The sequence below is a fragment of the Neodiprion virginianus genome, chromosome 3, assembly GCF_021901495.1.
Source record: "Neodiprion virginianus isolate iyNeoVirg1 chromosome 3, iyNeoVirg1.1, whole genome shotgun sequence".
NCBI classification, from domain to species: Eukaryota; Metazoa; Arthropoda; class Insecta; order Hymenoptera; family Diprionidae; genus Neodiprion; species Neodiprion virginianus.
This window is the reverse complement of record NC_060879.1, coordinates 36,922,734-36,946,402: the sequence shown is the minus strand read 5'-3', so window position 1 is coordinate 36,946,402 and position 23,669 is coordinate 36,922,734. Positions and strand designations below refer to the sequence as shown.

The window sequence follows — 23,669 nt, the reverse complement described above, 5'->3', positions numbered from 1 at the left end:
TTTCATTACTTGATTCTATGCATTTGGGACGATTTTATTTGAACGACTTGTCGCTCCTACGCTATACTGTGAGAGGTTGGAACAAGACGATGAGTTTCTTTGAGGTTATTCGAAAAAGCAGGTGTTAACGTGCCTAATCACCCGATCATAATAGCCTGGCTTAGACGGACTTCCGTTGTAGTGTGGTCATAAAACAAAAATGAACAGGTTGTCAAGTCATAGACCGAAAACAATAATTCACAGACTTAATTTCATCCGAGGCAGATGCCGACGGTGACTCGGATAGTTTGTCGTACTCAAAACTTGAAGGAGTAAATAGACAAATGCTGGGGTGTTGTTAATAATTGACTGTATATTTTATGGAGATAATATAATTAGAGCGATGCATGTGATGTGAGAAGTGAAATCTGATACATACTTATGTATAAATCCTGTAACTAACCATAAATGTTAATTTCTGGAAGTTAATTTTTTGTTTAACCGGTTACAATAAGTAAAGTGCGAAAATGGAGACCGTAGAAATTCTGCAACTTTGAAAATGTAGAGAAAAAAATAAAATGTACCTTCCTACCGAAGCCCGGTTTTTTAAGAAGAAAGAAAACAAATAATAACTTCTTCTGCAAGGGTGCCAGTTTTTCCTCGTCTTTCATCGATTATTTGCATAGCCAGGAGTAAAAGCTGACGTGGCAGAACCGTCGCTGTGTATCAGCTGCTTATTAGCGAGCCCATTATGCAATCTCCTCTCGTAAAGATGAGCCTGAACGTCACTTTATCCTAGGCTGGGTTTCTACGACGGAGAAGATTGCCTGGCGCTATCCGCGGATATTTAACGCAACGGTGTATAAAATCACGATCAAAACAAGGTTATACACCCTGCGCGAGAAAACAATTTTTCATCTTCCCCGAAGGCGGTCTTTTTCGATCTGAAGCCGGAATCACTGAAAAAGTCGTGATTTTGTGTGCCAGGGTTCGAAAACCTCCCCGTCTTGCGGAGAGAAGTTTCAGGCGACTGGATTTGGCCTAATTTGATCTATTCCGGCGAAACTCATGCTCGTGGTCGATCAACTGTCGCGTGAACGGGCAGCGCAAGCTTCGAGCTCGATTAATCTCAGAGACGGAATATGCAAATGATTGCGCCGCGTGGGCGAACGACCCAATTTCCACGGCTCGGGATGAAATTTAAGCTCGATCAAAGGATCCTGATTGTGCAACGTAATTCCGCACTTTTAGCGTTTTAATTCGACATCAAGAAAATACCAGCTTATTACACCCGGCTAATCACCCGAATCGTCGAACCAAAATCACGACTTCGACGTGGATCCTCGAAATCGGCGCGGAGTTTAGATAACCGTGATCTCGTAAAGCGAGTCGGGTTGTTGGTTCCACCCTCTTCGGCAATTAGACAAACTTTGGGAAAAAGGGTCGGCAGAAACCTCCGGCGATCGAACCCCTTGGACAATGAAAATATAATATTACACCTTGATTAAAACAAAGTTCGCGATAGTCTGCACCATCTTGCCTATATCGCCCGGCCTTTACGGCCGGCATGCCTACTCCGGAAAGGGCTTTAAGTATATCGTATTACTCCACCTCAGATGCAGAGGCCACCGTCTGGCGGCACCGGCCGTTGTGCCATTGCAGCTACATGTACGAGTGTTAGAAGCCGAGATGCAGGGCACCGAGAGACCGGAACGGAAGCGCAGATCCGTTTAATTAGAGCTGCCCCGTGGCAGGTACTGTGCTTTAAGCATTACGCGATGTGTCATACAGAAACGCCTTGGCAGCGCCGCTGCTGATTTGTGGCTCAAGTTACTCTTGGGAAAGTTTGCCTGCAGGATTTTACTCACGTGTATAACTAGATACTCGTATGTTACGCGAAGGGCGCGAGAATTATTATATTATACCTGCGTACACTGTATGCTCTTCCAGAACAGAATTCTAAGGAAAATATTGAAGCTGCTCGTGCATCTTTCAGGAATTTATGGTGTCAGGGTTTATGCGAGTTAAGGGAAATCTGAGGATCGTAATTGAAGAACTCCCTTAATTAATACGAGCTTGACTTTTGTGTCGAAACATTGTTTGAAGAGGAATGATTAACTCCTTGGGTTACATTTGCTCTGTGGATGCGAAGACGCGGAATTTTGGAACTGGGTCAGTTCTCTAATCAGCGGTGCGTGTCTCGTTGCAAAACCCTGGCCACGTTTTAAGATAATTTACAACGAATCTTTACGTTTTCGAACCTATGGAAACTGAAAAACAGGTTTTTAGAAAAATGTTGGTCTATCGGTTTTTCGATTTGTCCGAAAAACTCCCGCAATGATCTCGGAAACGGCTCGATGAAAAAATCTGAAACTTGATATTTTCACAACCAAATGACGAGCATGAAAAACTGCCATGTCCCGTTTAATTTGAACTTCCATACTTTTACCTATTCGTTGCTTTTTCTAAATAAACGATTATGCTTATTTTAAACAGATATTATAAATTTTTTGGTTTTCAGAATGCTTTTTTTTTTATTCCCCTTTTCTCTCGATTCTTTGCGTTTGGCTATGAAGTCTTATCAGTTTCGGAGTTTTCATTTGACCTTTGCATGATGATTTTGTTTTGGGATTTTATATAGTGATGAAAACTATCACGGAAAAACAGTTCTTCTGGCTTGTTTCTAGTATAATTAAACTACTATGTTTTGATGTCAGCTAACTATACTTTTATGGGCTTGACATCAATTCAGCGAAAAGTTCCGGACGGATCTGGGAATAATTGCGGTTACCTTGCTCAATCATAAGTTTTAATCGAACCCGTGAGCGGACGATGTTTTTAAATTACAACTGTGCCGTATTGTGTTCAAGGGAAAACGGGTTAGTTTATAGTTACATGACTAGAAATTGTGCCGTACAGTATACGAGGAAAAGTAAAAAAAAAAAAAAAAAATCAAGTTACGCCATAATTCTTATGATTACGTCTGTTGCAGTTCAACTTCGTTGGAAAACTCCTGGGACCTAAGGGCAATTCTCTGAAGCGACTACAGGAAGACACGATGTGTAAAATGGCTGTTTTGGGACGCGGTTCCATGAAGGACAGACAAAAGGTGAGAGCCATTCATTTTCAAAAGTACATCCCCAAGCAGTAGACTAGACACTTTGCATTTGTCAGCGGGAACTCGCGCAGGGTTATATTTCGCTTCTGTTCGAGCGTGAAAAAAAGACAAAAAACGTGACCGCATGACAATAAAAGCAGCTTTTCCTACTGCTAAATATTCCCAATGGCAGAAAGCTAGCGTGAACCAAAGCTTCTTAATAACTGCCAATTTTTCTCGGGCCGTGTTGACAGATCCGTTACCGCGTAACGTGCGTACAGTTTTTTAACTCCGATGAAAAACGGCGCGATACGTCGCGTGCGTTATTGGTACGTCAGGCGTGAAAGAAAAATTTATCGAAACACGTATTCGGTGAGAAGCGAATCGCTGGTGAACGTTGAACCTTTGAACATTGTTAGCATAACAACCCAACCCCGGTACCAACCTGCGTAACATGTTCGCCAGAAACTGCAATTAGCAATCTGGGATCGGGAGTTACAAAGCGAACGGGCCGATTCCCGGGGCGCGAGATGTACCTGCTCTGCGGTAACAGCCCATCTTCCCTCGGAGCTAATAAATAACCGACCGATGTCCCGCAGGCTGTAGCCAGGCGAAGCAATCGTTCCGGCGTGTCGCGACATCGCTGCGAACAAGCATCGCCGATACTACGCGCATTGCTTTGGCTGCAACGGAGACGCTGTTTCGTGTCTGCGAATCCTGGGAACCGAATTACACTGCAGTTAATCGCTGACTAAGCGAGATTGTTGCGATCCGTCGGTGAAATTGCGCGGGAACTGGGTGTCGTCGATTTAGATCAATGCTTTCACTCAGCTTGATTTCAAGCTTCCGCCGGCGCGGCAATTCGAAGGCGTCGAACAACGACGGTTCCTGAATTTAAATAATGCGCCTGCAAATTCACTCCTCCGTTGGTGCGGGGTATTCACGTAAAGCCGTGCACAAGGTGCAGGAGAGCCTGATCTGAATTAACGATAATCCTGATCGACGGTCGTTACGGATTTTGCGATAATTCCTGATTCACGAGAGAGGAGTGGATTACTGCACCCTCTGGCTCGATAACTCAGGCATCGCGATGCTCGGGCGTAATGAATTGTGGAAAATTTTCCCGGATGTAATGTGATTTTGGTAACTTCGTAACTCGCTTTGATGTCGGTGAAAAATTTTCCCACCAGGCACGCGGTCCGACACGGCGAAGCCGCGTCGCGTTTCCAACGTTTTCACAAGGGAAATTTGAAAAGTTTAAGAGCGAACGAGAGTTTCGGATTCAAAAGTGGCCGGTCCTTTATCGCGCGGACCGAAAGATATAGCGAAACCATTCAATTTGCGGATAAACCACGTTCCAATGAACGCCGTGGAGTATATAAGAGAGGATATTTATCACGGGGCTTTTTGGGAAATGTATTCTTTGAGGAGGTAAAGAAAGTTTGGTTCGGCAGTTTCCCGGTTTATCAAGAAAATTGACTGACGGGGTTGGACTCGGGACTGGTTGGGTGCGATGTACACGCTACACGTCGTTGGTCGATTTCACCATTCATTGGTTGTAACCCACCCGGCACTCGATGCGAAAAGCGGAAGTGCCGGCGCTGGAAATACGCTCGCATTCCGGGTCGATACTTTTTAATTCAACCGATGGAATCGGCATTTAATTAGCAGGAGTCGCTCGTGTTTCCGTGACGACGAACTAATAATGCGTTATTGTCGCGAGCAACGTTGTACGTTACGTCATTTTAGATTCCCTTGTATTGTGCGAACGCCTCCAGGTCCGCATTGTGCAATCCTTGCAACGAACTTGTGCATTGTGCTCTAGCACCTCATCATCGGATCATCGAACCTTGGTGGAAGACCCGAAGGAGAATATCGGTGGGAGGAGGAAAAAGCGGGGTGAAAAATAGCGAGATATTCGGAACGAGCACCGTTGACTTATATCTCTGATACTTGGTACACACACTCATTATTCATGCATACGATCCGGTCTTAAATTGAGCCCATTTGACGTAGAGTTGTACAAATTTTTCTTCAGCCTTTGCCACGTGCAGTCAAATCTGCTTGCAGAAATAACGTTCAAACGCGTGTCTTTTTTTTTTTTTGTTTATTTTTTTCATCCATCATGGTTGGACTGACGGGCTTTTTGGAGGGAAATATCTCTCTCGGATCACTTGGCTTTTTCCCTCTTCTTTTATCTTCTTTCATCTTTTTTCCCTGCATTTTCTTTCTTTTTTATTTTTTTGTTTTTTTGTTTTTTTTTTTTTTTTGCTCTCGTTATCTAGCGAATTTAGCGATAGGTAAAAGCTTTCGCCAATCTGCCTGTTCGCGGAGGATTAATTGGGGAAAAGCTACCTTCCCCTATATATTCACGATTACTTGGAAACTAAAGGAAACAAAATTAATCCCGTATCGTAAAAACTTACCCTGCCCGTTTCACCGTCGAACTACTTTTATTCAACGACATTATTCTTTCACTACGTCGACATTTTACTGAAACTGAGAACTGAGAACTTGAATTGACGTAAGTAGTTTTACGGTTCGTCAATTGTACGACCATTACACTTTTCGAAAAATAAAACATTTGGATATCGAATTATTTGGCGAAAAGTTGTAATCTTATTACAACTTAAATTCCGGATTACCTTCGTTGTCAGTCAACTGGCGATCGAAATCATTTTCGGTACGTCTTACTTGCACGGAAAATATCCGGTATAATTATTCCGGCTTCAGTTCAGCCGTCGCGTTACTTTTCAAAGTCGGATTACGGCAAAACAAAAACTTAATACGTCCCAGCGAAAGCTTTTCTCATGTCGAGTATCGTAGCATATTCCAGTCTTAGCAATATCAAGCTGTGCTGAAGTCGCAAGCTCGTAACTCTGAGCTCAGCTTTGTTCGAAAAATCATCCATTTAAGTTATTTGAAGCGTACGATATTTCAGACCATTTGGAGTTGGCCTGTGCAGGAAAGAAAAAGTTCGAGAATGTAAAATACGATTACAACAATGAACCGGGAAAAGGATAGTCGAGCAATCGGGAAAAATTACATCTAAGCGCCAGCAGAACTTTTCGAACTTCAAACGCGCGCAGAGCGACAAAAAAAGCGAGACGGAAATCGGCTTACATAATTATGCGAGGTGTACATCCATGATCTACTTTGACGTCGCTAGTGAAATGCCGCGGCATAGATAGAACACGGTCGTTAAGATCCCTGATTTTAATTAAAATATCGCACTCGCGTGTTCTCGCGAACTTTCCTAGGTACGTAGGTATAAACTAATCGTTTCTTCGGTAAACCTTACAAACTTTCTCGACAATATTGCCGCACAATATTTTCCTTCCCTTTCCATCGCTCTTCCTTTTTTCTACGCTAATTCTCGAGGAGGTTGGAAACTAATTTCTCAAGCCAAGTGTTCCCTTGGCTCAAATTTATCGCCTTTTAAAGTATAACACGAGAAGCACAGAAACGCGTGATGGTTTATCATTCGTGCATCGATGCAAACATATGCGATATTGCCTTCCGAAGTGCGAGAGCAGCAGGATCCAATTATCTAACCCCTTGAGTTAGCTATAATTTGAAACACCGCAAGCAGCAGCAGCTCGTAATCTACTAAATTGAACGTAACGTTATTCACACAACTTTGGATCCAGGTCAATCCCCTCGACAGTTCTCGCGCTCTACGCGTACGAGAAAACAATTGAATTTCGGTGAAAAAGCTCACAGCAGGCGTAATTTTTTCCACTGTCATTTTTTCCCTCTAAAATTTTATCGATACACGGGTCAGTGTCCCGGGTTCGATTGAATTCAACAAAGTAGCGAAGTGTACTTCTTTGTGCCCGTGTCTTGAGGGGCCCCTTATTTTCCATCCATTCATATCCCTCGTTTCGTTTTCCTCTGTAAAAGGCACGCGTATCCATGCGCGAGGAACAACCTCTTAGAATTTCGATATTTTTGTATTTTTTTTCCTCATATACTATTTTGTTTTACTTTGACGGGAAAAATGTATATTCTCATATTTCACGAGCAGCCGAGCGAACTCGGTTCAATCAAATTGCATGGGAAAGGAATTCATATACCGATTATAAAAATTGAGAAACGATACGTCTCGCCGCAAAAGTTCGACGAAATTGACGTTTCAAACGGTATCTGCCATTTCGCGGCCAACCCTCCTTTCTCAACAAATTCAATTCCTCTTCCGAGATATAGTGCAGCGTTACTTGAACGGCTAGGAAAACTCGCCCCTGGAGACAGAACGTGTATTTCAAAATTTTTCACAGGAAATTGCATGCTCGGTAGTCGCGGCGAGTTTGTCGATTGAAAACTGCGAACAAACGACGCTGGTTGTAAGCTCTTTGAGTCCATTGAGGTCTTTTTGCGTTGTAAAAAAACAAAAGAAAAAACAAACCACCACACCAAATTCAAAATCTTGGCGCATAGGACGACCCGGCGATCTCTGACACCACCGTCACCATCATCATCATCATCGTCATCATCAATCCAAGGTTAAGCTCGACGAACCGGTTTATCCCCAATAACGCGCCCTGACCTTTTTGTGCAAAAACCATGCAGCCCGCGTTTCTTCTTGACATGCGGAAGGGTGTAGATATGAAAAACGTGGTATCGTAATCCGGTTGCCCTACAGCTTATTCACTGGCGTGTAGAATTGGGATAGGATCTTCACCCTTTCGTCAGTCATCTCTTTAATTACCGTAATAATGTATGTATGAAATTGTTACATCGAAGGATTAACAACGTCTGCATCGACTCGGTTACAAATTTTTCAACGTATGCTTGAGATCGATTGCAGTGAGTTGAAAACGCAGGTCTTTGTTTCATCGTAGACAACTTTAGTCCCAGTTGCGAACTATGAAGCGGTTCAATTGATGCCGAAACTCGACAGCTGATTCAGAGCGTCGTTTTGCAAATCGTTAAAAGTTCCTCTTTAATGGTGGATAGGATTCGCTCCTTGGCCTGCAAAACACCGTTTGGAAACATCGGTTCTATTCGATAATATAAAAGCAAACGATTGGTTATCGATATTGGATTACTGCTGATTGCATATTCTGGATAATCAATTTATTATTAATAAACTCGTTACGATTAGCCAACCGAATTATCATTAGCGCTGAATGTTTAATCAGGCACTATTGTCGGATGTAAATCAACGTAGACCGTACATACAATTGTACGATATGTTGCAAAAGTGTCGTTTCCTCTTTGGAAAATATTTGCAGCACGTCCAATCAGCGTGCTGCCAAAATAAATATTTCACCCGAAGCAATAAACATTGTCTCCAATTTTTCCTCGCGATTTCGCTCATTGTCGGCTAAATCGTTACCTGATTAACGCAATGCGCGATCACGATCGCGTTCCGCAGCGCCATTTCGGTCTTCTCGTATTCAGCGACGCGCGTCCTTGCCAGGTTCTGATCAGAGTTAATCCTGGCCAGTATTGATTCAATCAAGGAATACGTCTCGTCCAATTGTCTTCCGATTGACTCGACCGTGTCGCTGACGCAGGAATTGGCCTTCACCAGGATGTCGGCTGCGATCGACTCCACCGAAGTGCTCCGCGATCTGCACTCGTTTATAATCAAATCGCTGCCGCTGACGTCGAGACGATCGATCCTCGCCTCGATCTGGAGAATTTTAACGCGTGAAGGTGCCAGTGAATTCGAACGCGATATGAAATTGGCTGAAAGTCGTGAGGAAAGTCTGGAATCAATTTGACGAAACCAAAATTCAATGCCTTGTTGTTGACGACATTACGAAATGGTCGAACATTGAGAATTCATCCATATTGAAAATTCAAGAGATAAAAATACCAAAATGGTGAACAGTAACTCAGGAATCGAGTTTTCGTTTCGAAATATCTTTGAAATGATTAGAATTCCAGTCAATTCGTTCGATATCACGACGGAATATATATTTGCCTTGCTGAGTAAAAGCTATTTTTCACTGGAATCGATTTTTTTTCGATAGAAAATTGAAAATTGCGATGTTTTTATCAAAATCGGTACTAAAATGATCGAAAAATAATATATCATCGTTGGTGGGATGACGGAGAAAAGTCTCCGCAACGGAATAATTCATGCGATTGAGTAGAACATATCTACCAGAATTTCACTTACCTACTTGAAAGTAATTTGAAATGAAAATTCGAAATCTTGTCTGTAGTTTATAATTTCGGTCTTTTCTTTTCTTGCATTTTCACGAAAATCTTCGTCGAGCTTTCGAGTGTACGAATTTGATGTATCCTAAATATGCGACTACCGTCTGACGAAACAAGCGAAAAAGTGTTGATTCCTGACCGACCACTATGCCAAATTATTCATCAGTAAAATTTTGGACACTGTATATATAAATGGACCATTCGAATCGCCGGCTGCGCATGACGGATTCCGGGGTAAAAACCAATTGATTCTGCGGACTTACGGCGGTCAAAGAGTAGTTAATGGCATGATCGATTCGGCGGAAAGCGTCGGTGGAATTGCGGTTCAGGTTGGCGATCAGCCCCTCGATCCTCGTCTGTGTTCTCGCAGCTCCGTTGTTTGCCGAATGCACGGTCACCTCGGTCATGGCTAATAGATTTTTCGTCGCCATTATCACCGTAGCCCCAGACGGTGGCTGCGGCCGACACGTGCGAGGAGTCCAGCAATCAAATAGAAACGCGGCCATTGATATTGATTCCTCTGTCGATACGCGCGGTGACATCGAGGAAATTGCAAAAGTAATACAGCGAGACGTCAGTCGAAATTGAGGGTAAAAAGCACCGGAAGGGTGATTCCAAGTTCGTTTTCCTTTTTCATTTTTTTTCTTAAATTTTTTATTTCTCTTTTCCTTTACTTTCCCCAGCTCTGAACCAAAGCGGCTTCGTTTGCTTTTACAAGTTCTACATAACGCAGAGTCTGAAATTCTCTCAAACGATTTGCCTTTCTGGTCATTTCGCAAGCTGATCCAATCCCAGATTCTTTTCACCGTTTCCTCACTTCACGTTGACAAAGCACGCGTTATATCTTTCAATACCAAAGCCTGGATCTTATTTCTCATAGATTTTCACTTAGTTCGGAGGGGGAAACCGGAAGTTACGGTGCTTCTCTCGTTATTGGCTCGACTCGTTACCAGAAAGCGTGACTCTTTTATTGATTTCCCAAGTCCGCGGTTCAGAGGCCACGATGTTTCCCGGGAATATTAACCATTCTTGGTCGGTGCAATCTTCGCGTCCATTCACCCCGGATTTTTTACAAAAATCACTTACGGAATACACGATCGCGAACTTACAAGAACGACGAAAAGCAGGCAGCTGAAAAATAGCGACACTGCGGAATCGTTGGACACTGTTCGTTCGTAATTTTTTCTTAGTTTCAATACGATACATAATGGTTAAATTACGAATAAAGAAGAGAGCGATTTTGAGCTCGCGATAAGTTAACGCTGCACGCACTATCGTAAATAATTCTAAAAGTGGAAACGTAACGCGGTCAAGATGATAAATTATTCATACCCGAACGCAATTGCTACGGACAGCACCTGTCGGTTTATGCTTTTGATATTATCTCGCGGTTCGTTAAAACGCGACTCGTAAGACCAGCCTGAAGGCAGCCGAGACCGCGGACTCTCGAGTCGTTGAAGATCCGAACCGGTAAGGTTGACGGACCTGGACCAATTTAGAATCACGGTTAAATTCTACTCGAAGAGTATGTGAGAAAACAAAAATTGGAAATCTTTATCTTCAGAGTCGCGAAAAATAAGAATATAGAAAGCACGCTTTGACACGCAGAGAATCCCATATTACGATCAGTTTAGGTTCTGCTGAATGAAAATTTCACTGGTACGTAACATAATTTACATTCGGAGTCATCGAACCGTTCATTCCGAACAATTTTTCACCTGTCTCAATTTCGTCATTCGCTTTTCGCAGCTTCGGACGGGATTATGAATGTCGCTGTGATCTAACTGGAGAATTTCGCTGTCTCCGTTATCGCATAACCAGAACTTTGAGGAAATGCGACAAGATTTCTCTGTTTTCCTACTGCATATAAATTGAAAACGTGTTGGAATAAATTTTCAAGTCCAACGGTCCGAAGCAGGCAGACATACTTACTTATAATATAATATCCGGCGTGTTCCGTGGAATGAATATTCTGAAATCGAACTAAACTTAGTTAATTTAGACCTGCATCACCACAACGTATCAAAGTTTGCACTGTTCTGAAACTCCGCCGATCGAACAAGCAGCCAGCCCAAAGATAGGCAGGCTCTACGTCCGTGGCTATGGTTTATAAATTAGATATGCTGTTTGCCCGGCGAAGCCGGTGAAACCGGCGGGTTGCATTTGTCATGGGATTTCGAATTGTCCGGTGACACAGACCAACGTTCTCACGCACTCTTCTACGCTTGTGTTCGTGTGTGTGTCGCAGCATATTGTCACAAAAGCATTTATTCCCTATCTGGTAGCTGTGCAGAAGCCGGAGCAAAGCGAACAACTAGCGCAGACAATTTTCAACCGTCGGGAATCGGTTGCCGCTTCCTCCGGGGTTGAATTCGGGGGTGAAAGGTGAGAAATTTTCCGAGGGCATTGTCGATTGCAAATTTGAAGGAACCGCCGACCCACGGGGGGCATCAAGAGGGCTTAAAAAGTGAAACAAAGAGAGGTGAAGTGACGCTAAAACGGGTCGCTTGAAAACCGGGATCTTTTTAGCACCGTGTAAAAAGTCATTGTTATCTTCAATGCCCGGTTCCCCGCCTCTCTCTCCCCTTATCCCCCTCTCCCTCTCTTTCTCTCTCTCTCTCTCTCTCTTACGTTTTTACCTGCGATTTCGGGACTTGTATGCGAATTTGCCGATTATCCTAGGTCGGTTAGTCCCTCGACCGTACCGCATACGTGTGCCTTGAACCAGACCCGTTGTGAAGTCCTTGATAGCAGCAGCAGCCTCGCTGGGCGAATATTAATCACGTTGTGGCTAAAACCGTTTAGCTCAAAGAGTTACGGGGCGCAACTGTGCGACAGAACGAGAATGTCCGGCTGGCAGTCGGGTTCGCAATCGAGTCTCGGACAATTATTCATACCCTCGTCCAGGCCGATTTATTGATAATTAAAGATCTCCCGAATCCGGACGAAAGAGCCGTTACGCAAACGAATTCGTCGGCGATTTTCGGGGATCGGGAAATCCCGGCGAGCGCTGTATTAATTCTCTTGAAAATTTCGCTGCAGGTATCAAAGTCGTTAAATTTCAATTAACCCCGTAATGAAAAAGCTCCGAGCGCGGTTCGGCCTTCGAAGGAATTGGGAAATATTTCTCATACTCTTGCCCGCAGCCTTGTTAATTTTTATTTCTTATAAACTTCTTCCTCCCACAGTCGCTTCCTCATTCCTCCGATGAAATCCTCGCAGTCACGCTCCGCTGCAGCCTTACCTTCCCAAAATATATGTATTCCGGTAATTTGATCCCACCTCATTTTGGGTTAAATACTCGGCTCGTGGATGGAAGAGTCGAGCACTCGGGTCACCGGACGACCTTGGACCCGGGGGTTCTTTAATAAATTCGTAGAAGCCTTGCCTTACGCTTTCGCAATTAATAGCCATTATGAGAGGAGTAGATTTTTTTTCACCAAATTTATGCATGCAAATTTCTTAACGGCGTAGGCACAGTGCTCAATTTTCACCCTCCTTTCATATACCCCGCCCTGAATCCGGCCGTGAATTTACTCCCTTCTCAGCAAACACGTGATGATATTTGACCGAGCAAAGATAATCGACCCTGCAAAGCGCGAGATATGCAGGGAAGTTCGTCGTTATAAACGATCGCGCCATTGCAGGATTTGAAAACGCTTGTATAAAATTATAAAAGGCGGGCGTGCGGTTCGACAAGCCACGTGATAGGTGTAAGTCGTACATATGATACATTTCAAATCGAGTCATCAATTTTCTCGTAGAAAATTTATTTCCCACTTGCACCGCCAGTTTCACTGGAATAACTAAAAACCCGCGGCGAAGGCGTCTCTCTGCGTTTTCTCGTCTCGACGAGCCCCGTCAAGACGCCGGTTTTACACGCAGATATATCTCCTTCGTTTCCTTCATATTCTACACTTTTAATGCTTCCTTTGAATAATATGCACACCGCTATCCGCATCGCGTTTATTTCATCATCGCGAAGGAATACTTGAATAAGACCCGCTGCAGCAGATGCATGATATACCAGACCGCACCTTTGATATCGTCTTTATACTTTGCTGCATCCCACCGAGCCGGAATTGCCTTGCGAAACATCTGCTTACTCTAGCCACTTTTATTTCAATCCAATTCGCGAGGTGTTTGAAAATTGAGTTATTTTTATACCCGCACGCGAAAAAATTCAGCCTAGAAAAGTTTCGCTGGCCTGATAATGAACACGCTTGTATTTTACGTCCTTTTCCTCATATTCGTACAAATATACCACGTCATTATTATACCGCGGATTGTTATACGTATTTTATGATTCGAACGAGTCCGGCATGGTGGTTATACTCTGTTAATGAAATTTGTGAGAGGCAAAAAACGTGATTATAGTAACAGTTTTAACGGCGTACGACGATACGTTGCACTCAGATTGATTACAGCCGATGCGCGGTGCATCGATGATGAAAATCTAGTATTGGGAATATGCATCGCGATGCGACACTGACAGGGATGTTTCAATCCAGATTTCCATTCCATTCCCCCTTTCATTAACGAATTCAACGTTATACAATAATTGCAATACTGTACGCCGAACGTACGAACGTGCATATATTCAAAATAAGCCTGCAAGACTTTGAATTTCCCACGGGAAACTCGGGAAAACATTAACGAATTACACCTGTGCAAATGCCATTCGCATATGAGTGTAAACACGGTTTGCAGGCGATGAGTTCGGGTCGGAATAAAAAATATTACACGTACAGAAACACTCTCGTAATTTCCGGTTCATTGTCATTCGTACGACTCGGGATGTGTTATTTCTCCTCACCCACCGCTGGCACCAAGTCTTTTGTATCAACCTTTCAAACGAGCGATCCGGAAAATAAAACCGCATTAGAAATCGGCATATATAACCAATCTAACAGTGATTCGGGATCAAGCAGAGACTACTCAGTCGGCTGCAGTCTCACTAAGAAGGCAATGAGCCTGGAAGTAACGAGTCTGAAGAGAATTGATTCTCCCGACTCATTGCCTGCTGGTCCTTAGTCTTTGCATTTTTTCTCACTTTCTCGTTCGCGGTAATTTTTTAGATTCCCCCGTTACTGTACACGGAGGGAAAGGAATTCTTGAAACAACAAAATAGATTTTTATACCCTTTTTTGTCGCCATCGATTGAAATATTGATCAGAGTGAACGTTTTGATGTGTTTTCAAAATTGAGTCAGCTAAATATCGTTTTACTTGGAGTTTATGTAACAAGAACCATTAACAGATGTTGAATTTATACTTCTACACACGCAACGATAAGTTTTCGGGTTTGAACCATTAAATATCGGGTGAATCAACATTTTGAGTCGACAGAAGTATAAATGAAATAATTCGGAGAATACGTTTTGCGCGCTTGAATAACGCTGATGTTTCAATAAATGCAAAAGATTTTTGTAACGGCAAAATTCAATACCCGTTTAGTGAATTTGTTTTGATACGACAATTTCGTATTTGTGAAACAAAACGATTGAGGAACGTTGAATTAAATTTTTAATAATTTCAATCACATATTTTCTTGATACAAAATTGAATAAATTGATAATCAGCATGATCGTTCAAAGGCTTGATTCAATTTATATTATAAGTTGTCACAAGTATTTTGTCCAACAAAAGTATTTTGTTGAATTAACAAAATATTGCGTCGGCCGCATTTGACAATAAAAATAATCCTTTCCCTCGGTGTGGGTGTATAAAAACCTCGTTTCACCTCTTAACACATTTAGTTTCGCTCATAACCCTCACTTATGTATAAGTATTGCGCGGGATATTTTTTTTTTCCAATTCTGCGATAAACAAACAATTATTTCTGAAATACGTTCGATATTCGTGTCTGTATTCAATGGAAAAAATTACTCACTCCACAGCAAAGTAGATTGTTAGTATTTCATTGAAAAAATGTTCTACTTTCAGTGCTGTTATTTTGAGCAAACATAGTCATTTAATGAATAAAATGAACCATTCGTGAAAATTTTTTCGACTCAACAGTATTCCGTTGAGTCGGTGAAAAAATTTCTGGTTTGTATATTACCCAGAATGTGTTTTTTTTTTTTTTTTTTTTGTGACCATTAATTATGCCAAACCGCGTTTGGCTGCGGCAAAAAGGAATTCGAATCCCGAATTCTCTTTTATATACATTCGCAAACGTTGAATCACGGTCCATAAAAGACTAATAAATTTTCCGAATAGGTACTCGAAGTCGTAAAGACCCATGGGAATTCCCGTCACAGAGATTTAAGCTTGGTGTGATAAATACGGAATTCGAAATATGTTACAGCAAACAAAAAGCTTGTACTTTTCTTTACGGCGAGACGTTGTCCGCAGAGCGAACAAATTATCCATCGGTAAAAACCGGAAACGTTCGTTCTTTATTAACTGGCTTTCTACGCGCTCGTGAGACTAGAGCAATCTGTTCTGTATTACCTCAAACAATTCACCCTGCAAGTACATTACACACCCTGCAGACGGTTAATCACACCGCATTTCGCAGGAAGACTCGATATGATCCCTGGAGATTTTCCCTCTTGGAATTAAGGCTTCGGTGCGGGTAAGCAATGAAAGCCGGATACATCCCGTATCCAGCAGGAACCGCCGGCAGTTATCTAAGCGAGGATAATTCGCGCAGTCGTGCTTCCAGGTTTACCTTTAATTAGTATCGTTTTTCCAAGCCCCGCCGCATCGCGTCTCACCTGCTTCTGATTATTCAAATGTAATCGCGGCAAATATTTCCCTCGCCGATCGTGCGGAGCGCGGAAATTTTCTCCGTGACTTTAACCGCTCGTCTCTCCGTTATCCGAAATCTTCCCAGCTGCATCCAGGCGTCCGCTGGCTCACGTCGTCGGGAGATTAAGTCGAGATTATCGTGTCATTTCGCAACGAGCAAACTCGTCCTCTACGCCCCCATAAAGGTCGTCGTCTCGCCGCCGCTGCATGTGTCGCCTAATTTATGTAACCATTAGCTTTAGTTTCCCCTTGCGCAAATGAATTCAACCGCGAAACTCGAGGTCCGGAAGCTGCAACGAAAGCCGATCACTCCTACAGCCGGAAGCGTGATAATTTTCTCTTTATACGGAAACATTACACGACTTCGTATTTCTTTCTGTCGGGCTTTACGAATAGAACGCGACGCACGCGATTCAATATCCACACGTAGCTTCGATATTTGTTTCAAACGAAAGTCTTTCCTTAATTACAACAGTCAGTAATGTGGAAATGATCCGAATCAGTTTAAGCGAGATATAACGTGATCAATCACTGTAAACCGAAATGGGGGAGAGAGAGAAGCAACATTGGCATATTGCTATAGCGTACTCTTCGTGCCGGTCTATTTGAAAATATAATCAACAGTTTGTTCAGCTGTTGAGACGAGGCTCCGATAGCTGCAATTTCCCTTAATCAGGATCAATAACAATAGCTGTGGCAAATTAACGGACAACTGGTATAGCTGATTGCAGCTACCTTACAATTGTGGCAACGCAGTCTTGCGGAATTAACTGTGTCTGTGGCAGTTAACACGCCGGCAAACCCATAGTGTCCGGATCGTGTACGGTTATTACCGCGAGGAATGGATCACAGTTAACTATCAGGTATGCAGCCCATGCGACGATGGTGCGATTGGTGCCGTTGCCGCATTGTCAACGAAGCTGGATTCTTGGCAGTTGCGATCTGTAATAAGAGCAGTTTGAGCGTTCGATCTGACGCTTGAATCTCTTCCGAAATTGAAAATGTATTTTTTTCTTTTTTTTTTGGACCAATACTCGCTTATGACGTTTCTGACTAACACGCGAGTAATTCAGAACTTGTTTTCTTGAAAGTCAGGGCTTCGTTTGATTATTTGTAATAATTTTCACCTTGATCAAATCACGGGTTGGATATAGTACAGTACAACTCTCAATTTGGACTCGAAACATCGGCGCCGGAATGAAAATAGGCCTCTGGTACGATTGATTATTCATTCGAAACGAAACGACGGGAAGTGAAAATAGTCTTGGGTCTGATTATATAATCGGCGGGCTTTGTGTATAACAGGTTTAATAATCAAAACGCGATTAGATGCACAATCCTAGGTGGAAATTAGCGAACGCTTAAGTTCCGAACGGTTTTCGCTTAGGAAGATTCGCGCGTCGAGGCGTCGCGACGCCCGGGGCGAATATCTCTGGACGACCGAAGGGGCGTTGAATTTTCGCGCTGATCTGCATAGTTGGGATTCGCGGGAAACCAGAAAGAGGTGGGAGACCAGGGGAAGCGATTTTCACGGGGTGAAGAAAATGCGTAATGAGCGGTGAATTGCAGGTTTGGATTGACGACAAAGTCGGTGAGTTTAAACAAAGGGATCGCGGAGTTTCGTATAAACGAGGAAATCCATCAGAACACTCGCTAGGCGCAAAGGTGAAAATTTTATTTTACAGTTACTTTGACGCTTTGTCGCCGGCGAGGCTGACGACAATGCCTCATTGTTAAACCATTGTTGAAGGCGAGAACGCGATCGTCTATAAAACGAAGGCCTGAGAAACGTACCGACTCAACAGCGACTTAGGTGACGCCGAAAGCCACGGGTGAAGTCACGTCGACGTCGAACGATGGATGAACGTCGCTCCGAACCAACCGATAACAGGAATTGATCGCGTTTTGAGTCCTGACTCTGCCTCCGGGATCCATAGATCACGGATGCTGCATGCACCGCTTCGACGCTTTAACGACTATCGAAAAGCGCGTCGATGCTGCTGCAGATTCGAATCGATCGCGAAAGAACGAGACTATAACTGCAGCGAGCTTCGCGACAAGCTAAACGTGCCGAATTGATGGCTCGGCTCCTGCAGTCCGCAAAAGCACGTCAGCTTTATAAATGACCAGCCTCTCTGAACGCCTCGCATGGCAGGACTGATGCATTTTCGGGATATACCGAGCAGTAATTGTAAAGGTGCACGACACGTTAAGTGAAGTTACGCTCTCTCCGTGTTCGGTGTGAATCGGCTCGAAAATACGCCAAACTTTTTTCTTCTCCTTTCTTTTTCCCTCCTCGTCGGAACGCGAATCAAAGGCGAGCGCGCTTTTCTCATTCCTGATTCCGGCTCGTTGTGAATTTTCATCGCAACATACACGTAAGTTCTACCGGATTAAATCAGCTCGCTCTCTCGTTATTCGTACACGTTTTTGGAACAAAAAAAAAAAAAAATACAGTAACGCGTTAACAATTCAACGGATTTACGCAAAATGTGGCGAGCAATTTGCGTGACTACGTTTGAAAAACATGGTGGGAAATAAAGAATAAGAAGAACAATATGATCCTGATTTCCACTGGGAAAACAATTGCAAATCATAGTTTCGCAACTAAAGTTATACAGCTGCTGTAGCGTGCATTTGCGGAAAGATTATTTTTCTTCTATTTCACCCGAGAAGAAAATAACATTCGCGAAATGGAATTCTAAATTTTTCACCCGCGAAGAAGATTAGCCGGAAAGCGTTCGCGCAAATTGTTAGCTCGCTTGATAAACGGAGTGAGAAATGTCACCCTGTTATTCACCCCTCGCCGGTGACTGGTCGAGCGCTTTTTCTCTCTTTCTTTCTCCTTTCCCCTCATTCCTTGTATCGCGATACCCATTTTTACAAATGAGTAATAATTTCGTGCGAAATGGTACGAAAAAAGGTACGTACACCCAGCAATCGGCCTGCAGACGTGAAGATTTAGAGGCCAACCAACTGGGCGTAGAGACCGAAAATAGCCCCGCGGAGGATGTGTTTGTAAAGAGGATAAAAAAAAATAAAACTATAGGTATAAGAAAACAGAAAGAAAAAAAAATACAACCTCACGACGAAGGTCCGGTTTTATAGATTCAGATAAAAGTTGTAAACAAAACTTATCGTTAGGGGTCCTAAAACCAGGGAGAATAAAACGCTGTTACCCGCATACACAGAGCATCTCTGCCAAGTCGTTAACTGATTCGAGGCATCCACTCCTTGCCATCCGTAACGCAAAACTGTCGCGTCAACTTGACGTCCCGAGATATCGAAAGAAAAACTTGACTCCGAAACGGTCTCGAAACCCTCGGATCAGCCCTTGCTCCATAAATTTCCTTCACCCGGAAAACGTTCTCACTTCTACGAACGGTTTTGTTGACCAGCAGTCGGCCGTTGCCGTTTATGCATCATAGAACGTATTTTTCTTCGAGCAATCGGACGGCCAGACATTTTTTTCCACTCCAATTCTGCCGACTTTCCCTCGTCGGTTTCAGCGGCAACGACGAGTGCGAATATAACGTATGAAAATCCGAGTCGCGGTGCACGTGTAACCGAGAATTTAGGGCTCGGCAAAATATATTCTCATACTGCAAGAAAAAAGACATTTAAACTACAGTCGTAAATCCGTCGGTCCTTAAGGAACGGTCTTCCGTACCGTTGAATAACGCATGAAAGATATAACAGTACACGACACGATTTCCACGCGTTGTGCAAACTCGCTGTGCAGCCTGAACCTGTGCAAGAATTTCGCAAACCGGAAGAGAGATGTATTTTTGCGAGGGTAGAGAGGTCGCCAAATTCCCACGGGACACGAGGCGAATCCCGATGCAATGACGCGGGTGCAGCGCGTTTTAAATTTACGAATATCAGCCGGTCACCGCAAACAACTTCCGTCAATGCGCGGCAAAGTTTTGCAATATATCCGCGGACATCCTGCGGCAACTTTTCAATCCGTCTTATAACGGATCCATCTTTTATATATACAATATGCGCATGTACGTGTACACGTATAATATATATTCTACACCGGGAAGAACTTCTTCGCTCACGGGCATTTATACTCGGCGTTTCTTGAAACTTTGATGAAACTTGGTAGTGTGTGTGTGTATCGTGTACACGATTCCTGTTCGTATTATTCCAGGAGGAGGAGCTGAGACTCAGCGGCGACGCTAAATTCTCACACCTAATGGAGGACCTCCACGTCGAGATATCGGCGTACGCAACACCGGCCGAAGCTCACGCGAGGATCGCCTACGCGCTGGCTGAAGTTCGCCGATTTTTGGTTCCGGTGAGTTCTCCGACGTTACATTGCCATTCGGCCTCTTATACTTCCTGTTTCAGCCCGATAATACTTGAATTTCTCCGCCGCCGCTTCCGGCACTCCGACGATGAGCCGGTTATCCACGCGTCGTTTCTCAAAACCGCCAAGCCGGCAGTTTCATTATACGACCAGCCCGGTTTTATTATATTACCTGCACACGAAAATTGCAGGAGCATACGGGAGGCAATCGTACGTCGTATTTCAGCCGACGTATGTAATCACCACTTTGGGAGGTTCGTAAATTTCATAGCCACTCGGATCTTATCCACGTTTCGGCTGCATTTTCCACCCGCTATTTCTCATCCATTAGGTACGTGATATTTTTTTCCCCTTCGGGATTGACGGCATGAATACCAATTTCCTTAAAATCTGGATGAGGCACCTCGATTTACCGACGGCAATAATGTCGTTGAATGCTTCTCGCGATATTCAAAAGTCTCGTCGAGAGTCCCTTTCGAACCTAAACGAGAGACAAAATGTTACCCCTGAACCCTTAAATCTGGAGTCACGATTTGCCGTCAACGAGTTTAGAAGCACGAGTCGATTCACCCGGAAAATTGACCATCCGCCCTCTAGGGATTCTACGTAACTCGTACTTACAACAGATGAAACAGCTTTCAGGGCTAATTAGGGCAACAAAATACGAAAACCTTTTACACTCATCCCGTGAAAAGGTGAAAACCTTGAAATATCGGAGGTTTTTCCCGACCCCGAGGGGTCTGCTTTGTGGCTTTTGCAAAGAATTCCTGGAGGACTGCAAGGTGGTAACGGGAAATGTGAAAAATCTAGACGTACTACCAGGGATGTCACGTGGGACATGTACGAGGTACAATTTGCGAAAGAAATACGACCGTAGCGGAAACGGAAGCGTAAAAATATTCCTATTAATTTCCTCCATGTTCACCGGCACTCCATAAGTTTCAACCCAATGAGCCTAGGTATAATATCATGTTCTCACGAAATCGCGCAACTGCGGAAAGAATGTAACGCTGCAATGGCAGCGGATCCCACACACACACACACACGCACACAAAATCACACCTCTAGCCATATAATTAAATCGAACGGCGTCGCCATGGGGATCGCCACGTTGCGAAATAATACCTACAGCTAACTCGCGTCGCGAATTCGCCGGACATCCGACGATTGATGGTGTTCGATTTGACTCTGTGACGCCCGGAGTCGATGCCGGAACAAAACCTTCAATCGCGGAACGTGTAATCAACATGAAAAAATTTATGAAATTCGGAAGGGTTGAAATTTTCTCATTCAGGGTACGCCTAACACCCTCTGTACGCGTCGGCGTAATTTATTGACCATCGCAAAAAAATTTATCGAAGAATCTTGCATTACGGAATTATGGTCACACTTCTCCCGTCGCAATTTCGAATAGCCGAGGGGTTCAACCATGCTTTATATCGCACCCTCTACTCGCACGAACAACTTTGCGGACTTTTTCGACACTCTTTCAACACCCACACAAAAACATGAACATACAATACTTGCAATACCTGTAATGCCTACGGTGCCCTGCAGACGTACCTGAAAACGTCCGGCAGACGATAAATAAAATCTTTTTTTGAATATTCATTTTTAATCTGCAGTTAAACCTGGGGACTCATGCAGACTGATGTTTTATTATACAGCTACCGTGCCGAGTGTTGCCGTTCTGGCTCAATTTACATACGTTTACACAGCTCGCTATGCGTCCGGCACGCGATACGTAATCCCGTGGGACTAATTCGTATTTCGCTGCAACTCTACGTTTTATAGATATGTATATGTATGGACATACATTATGTATTTATGCACGAGGTATGATATTAACAGAAATTATCATTTCTTTCGACGGCTTTTGAAGTCTGCTGCGCAATTGATTGGCAATTCCTTTATTCGGCAATCGCGATAATATTTCGAGTCAAAAATGAGTATGAGGCAAAAATAAAAAAAAAAAAAAAATAAAAAATAAAAAAAAACCGCGAAGCGGAGTGAAATCTAATCTTAGCGAGCCTTTGGAAATGGGGGGTGAAATTTTAGTGGGAGAGAAGCGTTGTACCAGCTGCTGTCGGTGAGCCGAAAAGCCAGGGGTTGATTTCCCTTCGAGCTGGTTCCGGTTCTCCCGAATTTTCAGTTGGATATTCTTGCGGTTCGCATATGGTTTGCGCAACTTCCGCACAGTAATCCATTACGCACGTGCACGGATCCTCTCTTTCTAGAAACGCTCGACAAAGGGAGAAGGATAGAAGAGAGAGAGAGAGAGAAATTCTATGCCGCGTCAGCATCGCGGCTGATGCTTGGTCTTGCAGGGTGATGTATACACAAATATATATTATATACATTTTAGGAGGAGAACGGAACGGAACGGAACCGGCTAAAATATGAAGTAGGATGATTATTTATCATCTGCGGCGTCTAAGTTTGGTTCCAGGTGCGCAACGCAAGCTTCTATTAGGCGAAGACCTGCCAAATTCGGGAGGAAAATTTCGCGAAAGGCAGACGACAAACGAGTCGAGGCTCTAGATCGACCGAATCCAACTTTGATCTTGAATACCGGATGTTCCCGATTGTTCTTACCGCAGGAACGACGAGGCTGAAGTTAGTAACGTCAGCGTAACGAGACTTTGGAGGAAAAGAATCACTACTTTGCAATTTTGTAATGACTTTGAAGTGGCCAAGTTTTACAAATATGCAGAAGTACTTTTGCCTCGTTATAATTTATCGCATCTCAGAGGTTACTAAAATTAGGAAACAACGACTTTTCCGAAGCACGAATCATTGCTATGATGTTACTGACTTCAGCCTCGTAGGAATCAGGGAAAACCGCACCGGGCTCCGAAAACCTGGACGATTAATTCTGTCGCTGGCATTTGTACACATCCCTCACGCACCTGCTAAATTTGCAATAAACGACAGGCCGTCTGCATGGAGTATGGACAGTATACCTACCGGTCGTTTCGCGCGTCGCTTTGAACACTAGTTTATGAGGTATTTGTCACTGTCAAATTTTGTGGCCGCCGTTCCGAGATATCGCTACGCACCCACAACGCTGCTTTTGTACGACGTTTTTCCGATATTTCGTATGTAATACCGTTTGTCCACTGAGCGTGTATTGAACTCGCATCATGTTTGCGGTATATTAACCGCCCGACTTTTCCGTTGCCGTGACGAATCTGACTCGTTGCGTTTGCACTCGCTTATATTTTTCCGATTAAGAATTTATTGTACACTCATGTTTGACTTTTATCTTATCGTGCTCAATTCGCGATGTTCTCTTTTTGAAAGGTTCTCTAAAATGTACGAACATGGATATAAAAATGGTTCGAAGTTGACC

At 43.5% G+C, this 23,669-nt stretch overlaps 1 protein-coding gene across 6 annotated transcripts in view; it reads left to right on the top strand.

Moving 5' to 3' along the window:
• The window catches only part of LOC124300416 (KH domain-containing, RNA-binding, signal transduction-associated protein 2-like), a 125,602-nt gene that overhangs the window by 61,982 nt on the left and 39,951 nt on the right, over positions 1-23,669 (top strand). For 5 of the 6 annotated variants that reach the window (XM_046754505.1, XM_046754504.1, XM_046754503.1 and 2 more), the window contains exons 3-4: positions 2,972-3,088; positions 20,159-20,305. In XM_046754505.1, the coding sequence (XP_046610461.1) occupies positions 2,972-3,088; positions 20,159-20,305 (264 nt within the window). The remainder of the gene's footprint in view (positions 1-2,971; positions 3,089-20,158; positions 20,306-23,669) is intronic. The other variant, XM_046754508.1, reaches the window with a different exon arrangement.